This window comes from Myotis nattereri (assembly GCF_964212035.1).
Source record: "Myotis nattereri genome assembly, chromosome: 4".
NCBI lineage: Eukaryota > Metazoa > Chordata > Mammalia > Chiroptera > Vespertilionidae > Myotis > Myotis nattereri.
In genome coordinates, this window is record NC_138079.1 from 64,111,917 (window position 1) to 64,129,158 (window position 17,242).

General features: G+C 40.0%; 1 protein-coding gene across 1 annotated transcript in view; it reads left to right on the forward strand.

Moving 5' to 3' along the window:
- Nucleotides 1–17,242, forward strand: part of MAN2A1 (mannosidase alpha class 2A member 1) — a 158,845-nt gene that overhangs the window by 36,176 nt on the left and 105,427 nt on the right. Inside the window, exon 4 of the mRNA XM_081090174.1 lies at nt 8,397–8,568. Within this exon, the coding sequence (XP_080946300.1) occupies nt 8,397–8,568 (172 nt within the window). The remainder of the gene's footprint in view (nt 1–8,396; nt 8,569–17,242) is intronic.

The window sequence follows — 17,242 nt, forward strand, 5'->3', positions numbered from 1 at the left end:
TCTTTTACTTTATGTTTTTTATTCTATCCTTTACATTTACAGTTATTTTTCAAAGCACAAATCAGAAAACCTTAACTGTATTTCTCCTAAGTTTTCAGTAAGAAACAAAAATGGTTCAGAAGGTTTGCAGTGATCTGACCCCCACTTCTGTTTTTATTTTTCAACATGCTCCCTTCAAGTAAGCTGCAATGCAGCCATACCTAGCTGCCTTCTGCTCCCTGAAATCGACATGTGCCTTCATGGCTTAGTGCCTTTTCCATATGCTCTTGCTTCAATTTGGAAATACCACCTTTTTCCTCCATCCAGATGATGACTAATCTAAGAATCTCTCTTCTTTCCTTCTGGTAGGAATTTACCATTTCCTTATGCTTACAGCATTTGTTCATGTTTTCACTATAGAATCTGTTTTCATTAGCTTAGCTTTATTGCTTTGCCCTTATTAGATGCTTGTTTGAATGAATAAACTAGATCAGAACATTAATTAAAACTCTTTCACTGTTTATTTGTTGGGGGAAAACAAGCTTAATTTATAATAGAAATGTTGGAGTTTAAATTAATCAGCAACATATGTGAGTTATGGTAATACCAATTAAGGTTGTATGTGACCCCTTAAGTGTAAGACTGGAAGTTGCAGTCAAATATTGAAGGATTTAACAAGTGATGGAAGAAACCTGTTGATAGAGAATAATTTAATTACTAAAATTAAGAAGCTTTCTTTTTTATGTGGCCTATTATATTTATTTTTAGATTTGAGAATATCACATTAAAATGAAAATAACTTGAAGCTTAAGTTGCATTTTTAAAACGTTTACTTGCATATAATTATTTTTGACAAAGATTTTCCAAATCTTTGTTTCCTTAACAGTTGGTACCTATTTAACTTTTGAGTGGAATTAATGTACTCATTAAAAATCATTATTGTAGTAGTTAAAACCATAACAGTGTAACAATGATTTGAAGGACATGACTTTTTCAAGATGTGTGTTTTAAATCATTTTAGGGCTGACAGAGCCTCTTCAGATATTAAATATAAACCTAAAAATAATGGTCAAAAATTATTAGGTTAGGATCAGAAAAGTCAGTGAACATATAAAGCTAGTAATGTATGCTATCTTTTACTTTTGGTTTCCTTTCTAGTTGCAGTAATAAATTTGCATTCATATTCCACATACCTTTTTTTCAGTCCCTTTGGCCATACATCATCATTCATCTATCAAGTGCTTATTGAACTCTTGCTGTTGTAGACTTTGAACCAGGTGCTAGATTCATGAGAATTAACTTATTTGAAGTTTAGGTTGGCATATTTCCAAGGCCTGCGTTTAATATTTACAGGACCTGAGGCAGAAAGTACATGGAGACCCTCAGACTCTATGTCTAAACATTTAATAATTATAAATCAAACTAATACATTGCAAATTTAATAGGTCCTTTCCACCTGCCTTGGGAAGTAGCTCAGTGATCTAGAAGGCCAAGTGCGGGTTTAGATTGCTGGGGTTCCAGTTCCCCACAGGAATGTGGTGGTGTGTGGGGGAGTCAGCCTATGGGGCAGCCCAAACCCTCTCCCTCTAGACTGGCCCTCTTGCAAACTAGGTGGGCCCCTTCTTGCAGAGACACTAACACTCTTTCCACACCCTACAAACAGCAGCCCCTTGGCCACTGCTCCGTCTGGGGAAGTTATTACCTGCAAGGTTGACTGCCTACACAGGGAGACTCCAGAAGCCTGCTTAGGGTTATTTAGACACAGATTCCTGGGTCCTGGGACTCATTATGGCAGGGCAGGGCAGGCTGTGAATGGGCACGTTCTTTGCCCTGTGGATTTATCTTGTGGAAAAAGATGTTTTCAGAGAATGAATTGGGAGATCCCTCCAAAGTCCAGAACTCAGAGTGGGGCACTCTTGCCTAGATCCTAAGTGTGATACTGTGTATGCCCATCAACCAAATAAAACTAAGTGTTCCTTAAGAGGATCAGATAGATCTCTACATAGTCTCTAGACCAGCCATGGGCAAACTACGGCCCGCGGGCCGGATTTGGCCCGTTTGAAATGAATAAAACTAAAAAAAAAAAAAAGACCGTACCCTTTTATGTAATGATGTTTACTTTGAATTTATATTAGTTCACATAAACACTCCATCCATGCTTTTGTCCCAGCCCTCCGGTCCAGTTTAAGAACCCATTGTGGCCCTCGAGTCAAAAAGTTTGCCCACCCCTGCTCTAGACTTTGAAGCTAGATCAAGAGTCCAAATTTTTTAAAAATTGTGCTTTTTCAGTGAGCAATTAGTAAGTATTTGTTTGTTCACATTAAAAACAAGCAATAGAGTTTTCAACTTTATTAGTTCTATATTTTAGAACTTTATTTTTTGTGATAAAATAATATTAAATTTGGAATTATGCCTGCTTTATAGAACTTCTAATTATGTATTCTTTGTTTTAAATATTTCCCCATTTATTTAAAATAGCAATAAGCCGTTTTATGGAGGATAGTGTTGTTAGAGTGCAAAAGACTAAATGGGAAGGTATTTGCGCTGCGCTAGCCATGGTTAAATTTCCAAGTGCATTCAAGGGAAAGAAAAAGGCTATGAATTGACCACTTAAGTAAATCAGTTTGCAACTTCAGTGTCCTAAAATGATTAAATCTAGAGGTAAGACTATAATGTTATGTCACAAAAATTTATCCCATAGAACTTTTTATAAAATACTATCTTTCTGATTGGGCTCATGATAATATACAATTGTAGTTTTACAGTAATTTAGAAAAAGAAAGAGCCAATTCAGTGTAAAAGGGAATACTTGATTACTCTATTGTATAAGAGCACTAAAAACTAATCTACTGTTACATTACTCAATATTGAATGCTGCAAGAGGCTATCTTTCAGTTCAGTCTTCATTAATTGTGCTATATTGTTGTGATATTAGTCTCTGTTATAGATGAGTTTTATGGGAAGCTTTTAATTTGATATCTCCGAGCTTGTATTTTGGCTCACTGAAATGTCTTTGACATATTTTCAGAATGATTGTTGAAGGGCAAATGAAGTGTTGAAGGCAAAATGGATTAATCAGTCACTGTGATTCTTTTGTGAAAACTCATGATAAACTATTCTTTGAAATGGTCTTAGTGCATAACAAAGTATAACTGATGAAAATAAGTATTTGTACTTTAAAAACCTTTTACTTATTAATCTTTATAAAGACTATTCTAAATTTGCCTTTTATGCTAGATTAGTAGAATTTTCTTACTAAATTAATTTTGGAGGCATTCCACTGTTCATAGTACTTTTCTTTAATTGAGTTAATAACCAAATAATTAGAGATTAGTTTTTACCTTTCTTAAAATTTAGGTGAAAGGTATGTGTGATGTTTAAAAAAAATTCTAAAAGAACCTGTTAAATAATTTACATGGTCCTTACTGCATATATGTAATCATAGCATGTAATAATAGTATGGTACAGAAGTAGATGTTACCCACATACATTTGCTTTTGACTCAGTCTTGCAATACGGAAATCCTCCTATCTAATAAAAGAGAAACATGGTAATTGGCGTACGACCGCTACCCTTCCCATTGGCTAATCAGGCCAATATGCAAATTAACTGTCAGCCAAGATGGTGGCCGGTAGCCAGGCAGCTTGAAACTAACATGAGGCTTGCTTGCTTCAGTGATGGAGGACTCCAATGTTCCCCCGCCTGCCGCTGCAGACCTCTGAGCTGCAAGCAACTATGTAACAAACATAGAAGCTAAACAAAACCCCAGAAACCTGCCGGGCTTCAGCCATCAGGATTGCAACATTGTAAGCAAAGGCCAGAAACCTACTTTCAGCAGCGGAGGCCTAAGAGCTGGAGCAAAGCCTCAAAGCTAAAGCTGGCCCAGAATAAAAAGAAAAAAAGGAGCGGTTGGGAGCTTCAGTCACCCCCAGCCTGAAAACAGCCCTCAGCTCCTCACCTAGACTGGCCAGGCACCCCAGTGGGGACCCCCACCCTGAAGGGTGTGTGACCAGCTGCAAACAGGCATCATCCGCTCACCCAGGCTGGCCAGGCACCCCAGTGGGGACCCCCACCCTGATCCAGGACACCCTTCAGGGCAAACCAGCTGGGACCCACCCGTGCACCAGGCCTCTACCCTATATAGTAAAAGGGTAAAATGCCTCCCAGCACCGGGGTCAGCGGAGCTGCGAGGCCTCCCGGCACTGGGATCAGCGTGACAGGGGTCAGCGCCCAAACCCCCTGATCGCCCTGCGGCTCTGTGTGTGACAGGGTGCGGCGCCCCAACACCCCCCCCCCCACGGGCCCTGCTCTGTGTGTGACGGGGTAGAGCCATAACCTCCCCATCGGCCCTGCCCTGAGTGTGAGAGTGGCGGCACCCCAAACCCCTGATCGGCCCTGCTCTGTGGGTGATAGAGGGCGGCGCCCCAACCCCCTGATGGGCCCTGCTCTGTGCGTGACAGGGTACAGAGCCCCAACCCCCCTGATGGGCCCTGCTCTGTGCATGACAGGGCGCCGCAACCTCCCCATCGACCCTGCCTTGAGTGTGACAGGGGATGGTGCCCCAACCCCCCAATTGGCCCTACCCTGAGCGTGACTGAGGGTGGAATCACAACCTTCCGATCACCCTGCTCTGTGTATGACATGGGGCGGCGCCCCAACTCCCCAATTGGCCCTGCTCTGAGCCGGACCTGGGGCTGCACTTAGGGATTGGGCCTGCCCTCTGCCACCTGGGAGCAGGCCTAAGCCAGCAGGTCCTTATCTCCGGAGGGGTCCCAGGCTGCGAGAGGGCACAGGCCGGGCTGAGGGACCCCCCCTCCCCCTGAGTGCACAAATTTTTGTGCACTGGGACTCTAGTAGATATATATTAAATATTATGATGGTATTTGCTAAAATAAATTTTCCCCACATTGTGATTTTTATTTTTTGGTTGGTAACAACTCTAATTTTTTCTAGTGCTGTATTAGTTTGTTAGGGCTGCCATTCATAAAATACTACTGACTAGAAGACTTAAACAACCGAAACTTATTTCCAAACATTTCTGGAGACTAGAATTCCAAAATTAAGGCAGTGTTGGTTTCTTCTGAGGGCCTTTCATCTTGGCTTGTAGATGGCCCTCTTCCCCTAGTGCCTTCATATGGCTTTCCCTCTCTCTGTGTGTGTCTGTGTTATATCGCCTTTCCTTATAAGGACATACTGGATTACAGTTCACTCACTTGACCTCATTTTACCTTAATTACCTCTTTAAAGACTCTATCTCCAAATACAGTCACATTCTGAAGTACTGGTGTTAGGACGTCATCATATGAATTTTGAGGGGACGTAATTCAAAATTCAGCCTCTAATAAGGGCATAGAATGAATTCTAATTTTGTTTAAGATTTTGTTTTGTTTGAACATTTTGTTCACAATATGTTTAAGATGTGAAGCAGCTTATTTAAATGTTTTAAATAAATTGCATATTTTAAAAAATTAGATGTTAGAAATATAATTTAGTATTTCTTTTAACTGCTTTGATTATAGAGACCATTTAAGACTTATGATGATGATTAAGGGGCAGTTAAAGACATGATGATAATTAAGCTAATAATAATAGCAGCTAGTATTTATATTATATACCAGGCTCAGGTTTGAACATACTGAGGTTTTTTATTTTTTTATTTTTTTTTATTTATTTTTTTTAATATATATTTTATTGATTTTTTACAGAGAGGAAGGGAGAGAGATAGAGAGTTAGAAACATCGATGGGAGAGAAACATCGATCAGCCGCCTCCTGCACATCTCCCACTGGGGATGTGCCCGCAACCCAGGTACATGCCCTTGACCGGAATCGAACCCGGGACCCCTCAGTCCGCAGGCCGACGCCCCATCCACTGAGCCAAACCGGTTTCGGCTATTTTTGTTTTTTTTAACAGATACAGGATTTTAGTTTAAACATGGAGAAGTTGAATTATCCAGGTAGCATTATTTGTTGATAAACCAGCTTAAAAATTCCCTAGATCAGTGGTCGGCGAACTCATTAGTCAGCAGAGCCAAATGTCAACAGTACAACGATTGAAATTTCTTTTGAGAGCCAAGTTTTTTTTGTTTGTTTGTTTTGTTTTGTTTTTTCCTTTGGGCAAGAGATCATTTGCCAGACTCTTCTTTTTTTTTTTTAATTTTTTTTAATTGCTTAAAGTATTACAAAGGGTATTACATATGTGTCCATTTTATCCCCCCGCCCTAGACAGTCCCCCAGCCTCCCCTATCCCCCAGTGTCTTATGTCCATTGGTTATGCTTACATGCATGCATATAAGTCCTTTAGTTGATCTCTTACCCCCCTACCTCCTGCCCCCCAACCCTCCCCAGCCTTCCCGCTGCAGTTTGACAATCTGTTTGAGGCAGCTCTGCCTCTGTATCTATTATTGTTCAAAAGTTTATAATGGTCTCTATTATCCATGAATGAGTGAGATCATGTGGTATTTTTCCTTCATTGACTGGTGAGAGCCAAGTTTTTTAAACTTAAACGATATAGGTAGGTACATTGTTATTAAGTTAATTAGGGTACTCCTAAGGCTTAGGAAGAGCCACACTCAAGGGGCTTAAGAGCCGCATGTGGCTCGCGAGCCGCAGTTTGCCAACCACGGCCCTACATCAAGAAAGTCTTATAAGGAATAGTTTACAGTGTATTCTCTTTGGCTCCTAGCTTCAGACCTATCACTTTGTAGGTGTTCAGTAAATAACCATATAATGAATGAATAGATTTTAGTTAAAACAAAAGGGAGAAATATAGTCACAGTGGCCATGCCCTTTTCAGAAGCTCATATTTGCATTGTCAAAACAGTTGTATTGTCTTCTCTGCCATAGCAGGCTTTTATTTTGTGCCAGCAAATATAGAATACATTGAATAGTAACTTAAATAGAGACAGAAGAAATAGTTGGAGTCCTTATACTTTAGTTTCCCACATGTTTGAGACTTGAAAGTATAGAGCAGTAGTTCAACGTAGATATATAGACACCCTCCCCCCGCAACACTTCCTAGATAAGAAGTTATTTTCCAGAGGGCCTATATTGCCAGTAGGTGGAATTGGTGGCTCTGTACATTTTTGCCTCAGTCACTCATGTTGCTTTAGTACTCTGCCAGGTGGGGCTATGTTGGGACCTATGGATCTTGTTAAAAATGTTTCTTTATACTCAAGCTAGAGGCCCGGTGCACGAAATTCGTGCACTCAGCGTGGGAGGTCCCTCAGCCCAGCCTGTGCCCTCTCGCAATCTTGGACATCCCTCTTGCAATCCAGGACTGCTGATTCATAACCACTCACCTGCCTGCCTGTCCGATCGCCCCTAACCACTCTGCCTGCCTGCCTTATCACCCCTAACCACTCTGCCTGCCTGCTTGATCACCCCTAACCACTTGCCTGCCTGCCTGATTGCCTCTAACTGCTCACCTGCCTGCCTAATCTCCCCTAACCACACTGCCTGCCTGCCTGATCGCCTCTAACTGCTCGCCTGCCTGCCTGATCTCCCCTAACCACACTGCCTGCCTGCCTGATTGTCCCTAACTGCTTGCCTGCCTGCCTGCCTGATTGTCCCTAACTGCTGCCTGCCTTCCTGATCGCCCCTAACCACCTCTGCCTCAGCTCCCGCTGCTGCGGCTTCATCCGGAAGGGCATCCAGTCTAATTAGCAAATTGTGCTTTATTATTATAGATTGCACATGTCTTTAGATAAAATTCTCTGGATATATGGGAAATAGTAGGAAAAGGCAGAGAAATAAGTTATCAACATTTATAATTCTCTTTTGAGAAAACTTTACATAGATGTGTACACATTTGTTGTTTTATTAATGTCAATTTGTTCTACCATAAATGGAATATGAACAGCCTTTGGGAACTAATGCTTATTTTTGGCAGAATTCTACTTCTCAATATTCATAAAAATGTTGTGATTATCTCATTGATCTGCTGCTGGTTTTAAATACTGTTTGTACTTCTGCTTTTCTTTTTCTTAGTTGAATGGAGAATTTTAGTTGTGCCATGAGAGGATAAAAATTTCATCCCATACTATGAGAACAATAATGCCAACTTAACACTGTTCACATTTTTAAAATAAGAAAGTCCCTTCAATTAGAGAGAAATTATAAATAGATACTATAATTGTTAAGTTTAAACAAATGCTTTTTGGCCTGAGATCATTTTTCTCATTCGTATCTGAATTTGTGCAGTTTTCAGAGTATTTTTATAATTTAAATTTTAATGATTGTTTGAGTCTCATGTTTATTTAAATGTAATTTCATTAATTCAGAACATTTCTTAAATTATTATATATGTCTTTATATGATTGAAACATCCAAGGGTATCCAAAGGTAGTGCAATGGAATATTACTGAGTTGAAATCAGACATAAACCAGATATTTGTGGTATATTTGTGTCTTGATTTAGGTTGGTTGAAGACTTTTGATGACTACTTTAGAGAGAAGACTCAGTATATTTTTAATAACATGGTCATCAAGCTGAAGGAAGACTCACGGAGGAAATTTATATGGTCTGAGATCTCTTATCTTTCAAAGTGGTGGGATACTATAGATATTCAAAAGAAGGATGCTGTTAAAAGGTTTGTTCTTTTTTTAAAGTTAATTAAATTAATTAAACATTAATTGTATAGTGAATGTGAAATGAGTGTTGAATTTTTATTTTTTTTGTGTTGAATTTTTAGAAGTTGAAAATTCTTAACTTTATATCTGAAACTTAAAATATTTTTTCATGTTTTTTCCTTGATTCTGGTTCATTTCTGAAAAAGTGACTTGAAACTTTTCCATTGAAATTCTTACGTTCTAACTTTGTCCTAGCAATGGAATTACTAAGTTAAAGGGGCTTGATATTTTAAAGGTTTTCTTTAAAGCATATAATCATAGGGGCCCCGGAAAGGTTGTTTCAATGTATTCTTTATTCTTCAATCTTATATCATAGTGTACCAATTTCTCTGCCTGTTCACCAACAATACAACTTTTTCTCTAAAACCTTGACCAATTTGATAGTTGAAAAATATAATTTTAATTCATATTTTTCATGAGTGATAATATTGCATATTTCTCATATATAGGCAAAGCATTATAAATTGCTTGATCGTGTAATTTTTCTTACTAATTTGTAATTACGTTCATATATATATGCACATATACATAACAACTCTCATTTATCCTCAAGTGTTTCTTAATTCCATTTTTAAAATTTTTATTTAAAAAAAATCTTTTATTATTGAAAGTATTACATAGGACCTCCTTTTTCTTCCATTAACCTCTTCCAGCCCATTCCCGTTCTCCCCCCCACCACCAATACCACCCCACCAGGCCCTCACCATCCCATTGTCTGTGTCCATGGGTTATGCATACAAGTAATATACAGATTTTTAACATTTTTATATAGTCAAATTGATTAATCTGTTTTCTTGATATTTACTTTGTCACATCTTAAAAGGTATTCTCTAGTCTAGAAATCAGGTAGAATCATCTTTTCTCTAGTTTCATTTTTTACCATTCACTTTTTAAAATCCTGAAATTTATTTTCTTCATGTGGTATGATGGAAGGTTCTGTTCACCATATTTCCCTCCCTTTGTTCCCTGGAGTTTAAGGATTATTTTAGTATATATTGCGTTCTCTTATCTATTTACTATCACATTACAGCACTTACTGTACTAGTCCCTGTTATAAGTAGCTTATAAATGGTTACTGATAATCCTCACAATCCTATGAAATAGGTACAGTGGCTACCCACATTTTAGAAATAAAGCACTCACTGGTCTTTCAGGGTCACAGGCTGGGATGTGCTGCACTGGTATGCTGTTCCGTCCAGTCTGTCCAGTCCTATAGGCTGTTCCCTTTCATGCAGTGCTGCTTCTCAAAGACTTAAATAGCCCATTCTTTTTCCTCATTTGAAGTGCTGTCTTTATTGTATTTAAATGTGCATTGATTTCTGGAATTTCTGACCTGTTTCCTGGACTTTTCTGTTTGACTGTAATTGTTGCAGTATTATGATGTTTCATAGTCTTCCTACCGTATTAAAAAAAAAGGATTTTGATGAAAATTGATATAAACATTTAAAGGTAATTTGGGAAGAACTGTTATCCATCACAAGCCATTGGAGCTCCCCCCGCCCCCCCCCCCACCCCCCCGCCCAGTAGAACAGTTAAAATGCTTATAAGGTTGGCCAGAAAGGTGGCATAAATGAAGGCTATGGACTTTGGGGGTGATGGGATGAACCAAGAGTAGCTGCCCCACCCAGAGGGGCTAGCCATTCTTCTACTCCAACCACATTGGCAGTTCATGGGAGCCAGAGTGATCAGCATACTCCTCCAATTATTCAAGACAACTTAGAATTCCAAAATGTTATGTAAAATATCCTGACTTTAAATTGAAATGTTTCTCTCTCTCTCTCTCTCTCTCTCTCTCTCTCTCTCTCTCTCTTTCACAAACACACATACATAATCACACACACAGAGTAAAACAGAATTCTTAGTTTAAATTGAGCTACTTGCTAGTTTTTAAACTTTTATATTAAGAACTGCTCTATAAAACCCTGTGGAACTGGTGTTTGTTTTATAGGTAATTCTTTTGAATTTTAAAATTAAAAATATTTTTTTTGTCTGTTTAGGTCTAACATTACTCCATGAATACATATAATACTTCATATTTTTTTAAATTAAAATTTTATAGAGATTTTACTCAAAGTGTTTAGATTGCAAGATTTTATTTATCACATCTATAGTTTTTTTAAAGTACTTTCAGGAAGCTGAATATTTTCTTCATCTTGAGTAGATTTGGCTAAAGCTTTTACTTTTTTTGGTTGGTTTTTGCACCCCCTCTCACTCCCAAAGAACTATGTATATGTTGCTGCTTTTTACCCTTAACTTTTCTGCTTTTATTTTTACTAATTCGTTCTACCTGCTTTTACTAATGCTAAATGGGCCCTTTCATTTATTTTAATAAGGATTTGCCTTTTAGTACTGCTCTAACTAGCTTTTAAATTTTTGTTATTTTTTATTATATCCTATACTAGAGGCCCGGTGCATGAAATTCGTGCATGGGGAGGGGGGTTCCCTAACTTGGCCTGCACCCTCTTGCAATCCGGGAACCCTCGGGCAGGCAGGCAGGTAGAGTGGTTAGGGGCGATCAGGCAGGCAGGCTCCCTCCTTCCAACAGTGGATTCTGCGAGGAATGGGGCTCCCTCCTCCCTCTTGTCACAGTCCAGTTTGAAGGCTGGCCACACCCTGAAAGCATAAGACCCAGAGTTCCGCAGGACCCTGGTGGCCCAAGGCTCACAGACAGTTCTTGCTGCCACCACGCCCCAGCAGCCCAGAGCCCACAGATCTCTCCTGTCGCCACACCCCAGAGGCCCAAAGCCCACAGACCCTTCCCGCCTGTGTGCCTTGGCAGCCTGGGGTAAAAGACCCTTCTCGCCGCCGCAGCGCCTCGGATGCCCAGGGCTCACAGACCTGTTGTCACCACCACGCTTCAGAGGCCCAGAGTCCACAGACCCTTCCCGCCTATGTGCCTCGGCGGCCTGGGGCTAAAGATCCTTCTTACCAGCGCTGCCACTACGCCTCAGATGCCCAGAGCCCACAGACCCTTCCCACCTGCGTGCCTCGGTGGCCAAGGGCCCACTGTTTGGTCGTCCATCCTGGTTGTGAAGGCTGTAGGCTATTATCAGTATAGATAATAAAAGGCTAATATGCAAATCGACTGAACTGTGGAATGACCAGTCTCTATGATGTGCATTGACCACCAGGGGGGCAAATGCTCAATGCAGGAGCTGTCCCTTGGTGGTCAATGCACTCCCACAGGGGAAGTGCCACTCAGCCAGAAGCCGGGTTCATGACTGGCAAGCATAGCGGCGGTGGCAGGAGCCTCTCCTACCTCTCCAACAGCACTAAGGATGTCTGACTGCCAGCTTAGACCCGTACAGGAGCGGGTCTAAGCCAGCAGTCGGACCTCCCCCGAGGGCTCCCAGACTGTGAGAAGGTGCAGGCCTGGCTGAGGGGACCTCCACCACCGAGTGGATGAATTTTGTGCACCAGGCCTCTAGTATTTTAATAAAATGTTATATAATTGTATTTATTGTTTTTCCTTGATTTGAATATGTTAGGATAATAATTTTTAATTTCCAAGTACAAGTTTTCCCCCCAGTTATACTTTAGATTTAAAAACTAATTTTCATATCTTATGGTCAGAACGTGCGGACTATACAGTTTTTATTCTTTTTGTTTGGATTTGCCTGATCTGTGCTGCTCTTTTTACTTTAAGGACAATCTAGAGAGGTTGTTCAAATGGCTGGGTACTGGAGCTAGGCTGCACGTGTTGAAATAGAGCAAACTCCCATCTACTGTGTGACTTTGGGGAAGTTAACCGCTCTGTGCCTCATTTTATGTTTTCTATCTTTAAGAAAAGGCTTTCTTATGTAATGTTTCTATGAAGATCACCTTTTGCCCCTCTGGTCATATGTTTTTAGGATTTTAAAAATTTTATCCATAAAATTCTAAATTTTCACCAGTTATGTAGGTATAAATAACTTAACTAAATTTTCCATCTACCAGTTCAAACATTTCTCCAGCTTATGTTTTCTGCTCTTGCTAATTAATTAATGTTTTTATTTCATTTGTTTTAGAATTCAGTTATCTAGTATCGAGTCCCTACTCTCCTTTATGCACATGTTGTTGTTGTTGTTGTTTTAATGTGTTATATTCACTGCTTTTGGGAGTTTTTTTTCTCGAGAGTTCTCCCTACCCCCCTCAAGCTTGCTTCTCTCTGATATAGAGTCTGTTCTGTTCTGGCTTTAAATGCTTGGTTTTAACTATGTTTTTTTATTACCCTTTAGTTCTGTGTTATTTTTATTGTTATTTGTAAGTTCAAGTGTATTTCCCCTTTTTATTCATCCTTGAGCAATAACTGGTGTATCCACACTTGGAATTTGTTCCAAAAGAGAGTGTAACTCTGCTGAAATCCCTTCCTTTTCTACAAAACACTTTGTTTCTTTTCAATGTGTTTAGTTAATACTGTCTGGCCAACATCCATTTCGCCAGATTTCCTCTCTCACAGAAATCAGGTCCTCCACCTTTCTGCCTCAGGTCAGATGGGCCAGCTATGACCTGAGCTCAGTTAATCAATAAATTATTTTTTAAGGGTTTTAAATCTTTAGGGAGTGAAGTGAGAGAGTAGACAGATGGAAAGAAGGGAAACACATGGAGGGAAGGTTGCAGGTCATCCCTCACAGCACTGGTGCCTTTGAAAGAATCTTCCTGTCCTGTGGAATGATCCCCTGTGCTCCCCATAGCACAATAGCACATAGCCTCTTGTTTTCTTCCAGCCCTTTGTTAAGCCTCTGCTTTTAGCTTGTCGTCAGTACTCTGTGTCCAGGAAAGTCTCCCATACATTTCTCCTTCAGCATGGGTTTGTGTTGCTGACAAACAAGAAACCTAACCTGATAGATTATTCCTCAGATCTTTGTTGGAGAGCTGGGTTATGGAAGATGAGTGTTAGAGACCCAGTGGTCAGAAAAAGAAGGTAGGGTTATGAATAGGACTGGTGGAAGGGAAGAGAGGAGCTGGGGCAGTGGGAAGATTGGGAGATCCACGAAGTGTTTGCTGTTTGTTAGGTGAGGCACCACGCTGACTTTGTGTATCTAGCTTCCTTTTGGGTGGCCTGTAGGCCAGGTAGAAGCAGTGGCTTGGAACAATGACTATAGGAAAGAGTCTGCCACCTCAGAAGGAAATTGGGCTTGCTGTTTGCTGCTTTTGGTAAAGTGAGGCCAGGCCTGGCTCTGTCCCAGTGTAGCTACATTAGGGAGCCACCCTCTGCAGCAGTCAGGGCCTGGGAGTGGAGAGGCCTCTGCAAGATGGGGCTCATGAAACACCTTGAGGATGAAGGATAGCGACTGTGATTAGTGTCTGTTCCAAGATCCAGCTTTGCTTCAGCCCTTGGCCCTCCAGATTAGGGGCTGCTGCCAGACTATCTTAGATTCTTCTCTCTTTACTACTTGGGATTCAATGCTTATTGTTCATGCCAGGGGGTTGTAGGTCATTACTCGTTGAATTCTTTTAGTTTCACCTGCATAATTTCTGTCTCAAATGCTACCAATTTTATGACATGAGGATGGCCCCCTTCTGATTCTCCTGGACACAGGTTTCTCTCTCTTTCTGTACTGTTGGCCATTTTACTTATGTTGGACCATATGAATTGCTGATGTTTGACTGCTTTTGATGTACAAAAATGGCAGTTTTATGTGATTCAACCCAATATTAAAGGTAGAAAACAGTAAGATGTTAGGGCTGGGAATGCAAATTAGAATCTAGTGCTTAAGAAGTTTATTCAAACTCCTTTTGAGAGCTCTTATTTTGATAGTGGGAAATATAGGCCTGATCCTCAATGATACCATTTTGCTTGAAGAAAAAATTGTTTTATAGCCACATTAGGGCTAATGATTTTGTTTCTGGTCAGGCTTAGCTAAAGTTCCCTCCCTTCTAGCTATAACCATTCACTTTTATTGATTTACTACATTTATATATAGAACTATGGTAATAGCATTATCTTTTACTTAAATATTTTTAGAGGTTCTTGCCTAAATGTATGTTTTGGGGAAAGGCTTAATAGCTATATAGGTTTGTCCCCATTATTTAAAATTCTGAGCTTGTACTAAGCGACATTGCTGATATAATTTTTTTGATGACTAGTGTAATGCTCATGCAGTGGCTTGTTTTTCCTCAGATGAGTCTATGGATTAAATGTCTGTACCTAAATTTTCAAGCTCGTTGTCGAGCAGAACCTGTTAATTCCTGCAGAGTTTCATGTGAGCTTTTACTATCCCTGAGGAATACCAATTGATTGTGGGAACTTAACAGAAACATAACTCAAATGATCCCATAATCTATCCTAGGAGTGACTTGTTTGATTCTTTCCCCTGTGGCAACAGTAGTCATCTCTGTAGACTTTGAAAAATGAAAATCTAGTTAACTAAAGGGAGATCCATGCAAACAGCTAGTCTTTTCATTGTTTTGTGATTCCAACTGATTTAATCAATTATAGTCATGGTGCCTGCCTAAAGCACGTATCCAGTGGATTTAAAAGAAACTGCCCTAGCTAGTTTATGTCAATGGTTAGAGCATCAGCCCTCTGACTGAAGGGTCATGGGTTCAATTCTGGTTGCAGGCTCAACCCTGGTCTTGGGGGAGGGAGGGGGGGCTGAGCAAGAGGCAGCCAATCAATGTGTCTCTCTCTCTCATATTGATCTCTCTCTGTCTCTCCCTTCCAATCTCTCTGGAAAACAATGGAGAAAATATCCTTGGGTGAGGATTAACAAAAAAGTAAAAATAAAAAAAATAAGAAAATAAACTGCCTCACGTTAAATAATCAACACATTTTCTGTTTATGTTTACTTTATTTTGAAAATGACTGGTATTCTTTTTACTTTTTAGGTTTTCTATTTTAATATTTTTTTGGCTAAGTGCAGTTAAATACTGCATGATGTTTATAAAAAAAAAAATGCATCAACATGTGTGTCCCGACTCAGAGCCAGGCAGCTGAAACATTAGCCTTAGTGTTTCCTTTGACTAGCACCCGGTGTATTACATATTCATTTTTCCTCTCTGGGCTCTGAGGCATTGAAATAGCTTTTACATTGCATCTGTTCCTGGTGTTGAGACCAGTGTTTAGTGGAGAATCCCACTGAGCTGTTAGAACTTAGAATAGTTGTGTGTTTGCCAAGTCTTGATAGACTTCTCTGTGTGGACCTTTAGGTGTGAAATAGGTTCTGAATATATACTGGGAGGAAAGGTACCATCAGTTAATATAATTGCTGAGTTTTATCACTTTGCCAAGAAGGCAAAGTCTTTCTCTAATCGTTATACCATCCTCTTACATCATATTTCCTGAATTTATATTTAAGTCAGCCTTCTGTTCTATCTCTTAGCTATTTGTGTTTGCGTATTGAAATCAAAGAAATGTTTGAGGTTTACTTTCTTAATAATACAAGTCCAAATTTACTGATATGAATTTTGAGTTTCACTAAAAAAATGTGTCTCTAAAGCACCTATACATTTTATACAGATACTAGTTAATGGTTTTTAACCAACGGCTGCTGTAAAATTTACTAAGCAATGAGAAGTCAGTGTGTCTTGTGATGTTTAGGGAAAATTGCAGATTTGGATGAGTTTAGAGCCTAAATATATAAACCCTTTCACAAAGGGATCAAAGCAATGCACCACTGTCTAAAATAACTTCAGTTCTAAGCACTGAAGCAGTGGTATACATTTATTTTATAATGTATGTGTTCCATCCCATTCTCTCCAATCCTAGGTCATCTCCAACTAGGCAGTTTTGTTCTCATTCCCATCAACTGCTGGCTTCTATTTGCTTCACAGAATCTGGAAAAAGCCATGAGGACCTTCCCCACCGCCTTGTCCATGGGTTACTTTCTCAGTCCTCCAGGAGAATTTCTTTGCAGCATTGACACTGACCACTATTTCTCCTTGGAATTCTTTTTTTTTCTCTTATGACCTAGAACTCTTTGTCTCCTAGTTCTCTTCCTGCATTGCTGAGCATTCCTTTCTCATCATCTCTGATTTCCTCCTCTGCTTACTTCCTAAAAGTCCATTCTGGCCTGTGGGGTAGCACCCTTTGGTTCTTCTCTTCAATGTGTGCTCATCCACACTGGTTTTAATCCATGCTGCTTCCAGACCTACAGTTCCAACCTCAATTTCTTCCTTCTTCCCTAGTTAATGGTACTAGTAACAGCTAACATTTATTGGATGCTTACTGTTCATGGGCATATTCTAAGCACTTATATGTATTTATTCAGTCAGTGCTGCAGCATTCCCTTGAGTTAAGATTCTTTATTATTCTCATCTACTGTTGAAGAAACTGAAGCAGAGGTGTTAAGGAATGCGCCGAAGGTCCCCCACCTAGTAAGTGTGGCATGAGGGTCAGTGCCAGGCAGCCTAACCCCAGAAACATTGCTCTTAACCACTGTGTGCTCTGCCATTTGGGCCACATCCACTCAGGTCTTAATCTTTGTATCTCTCTGTGCGAAACCCTCAGCTCAATCCCTGTTGCTCATTTCCTTCACCTTGGTCTTCCTGTGTCCAACTGTGCCACTTCTAGGTATCCTCCATTTCACCAACAGAGTTAGGTTTCTGATAGGTGAGTCTGCTCATGCTGCTTCTGTGACACTTCAGTGTCAGAAGGTACAGCCCAATCTTTTTTGCCTGGCACATACTGGCGTTTTTTCTCTGATTCCTCCT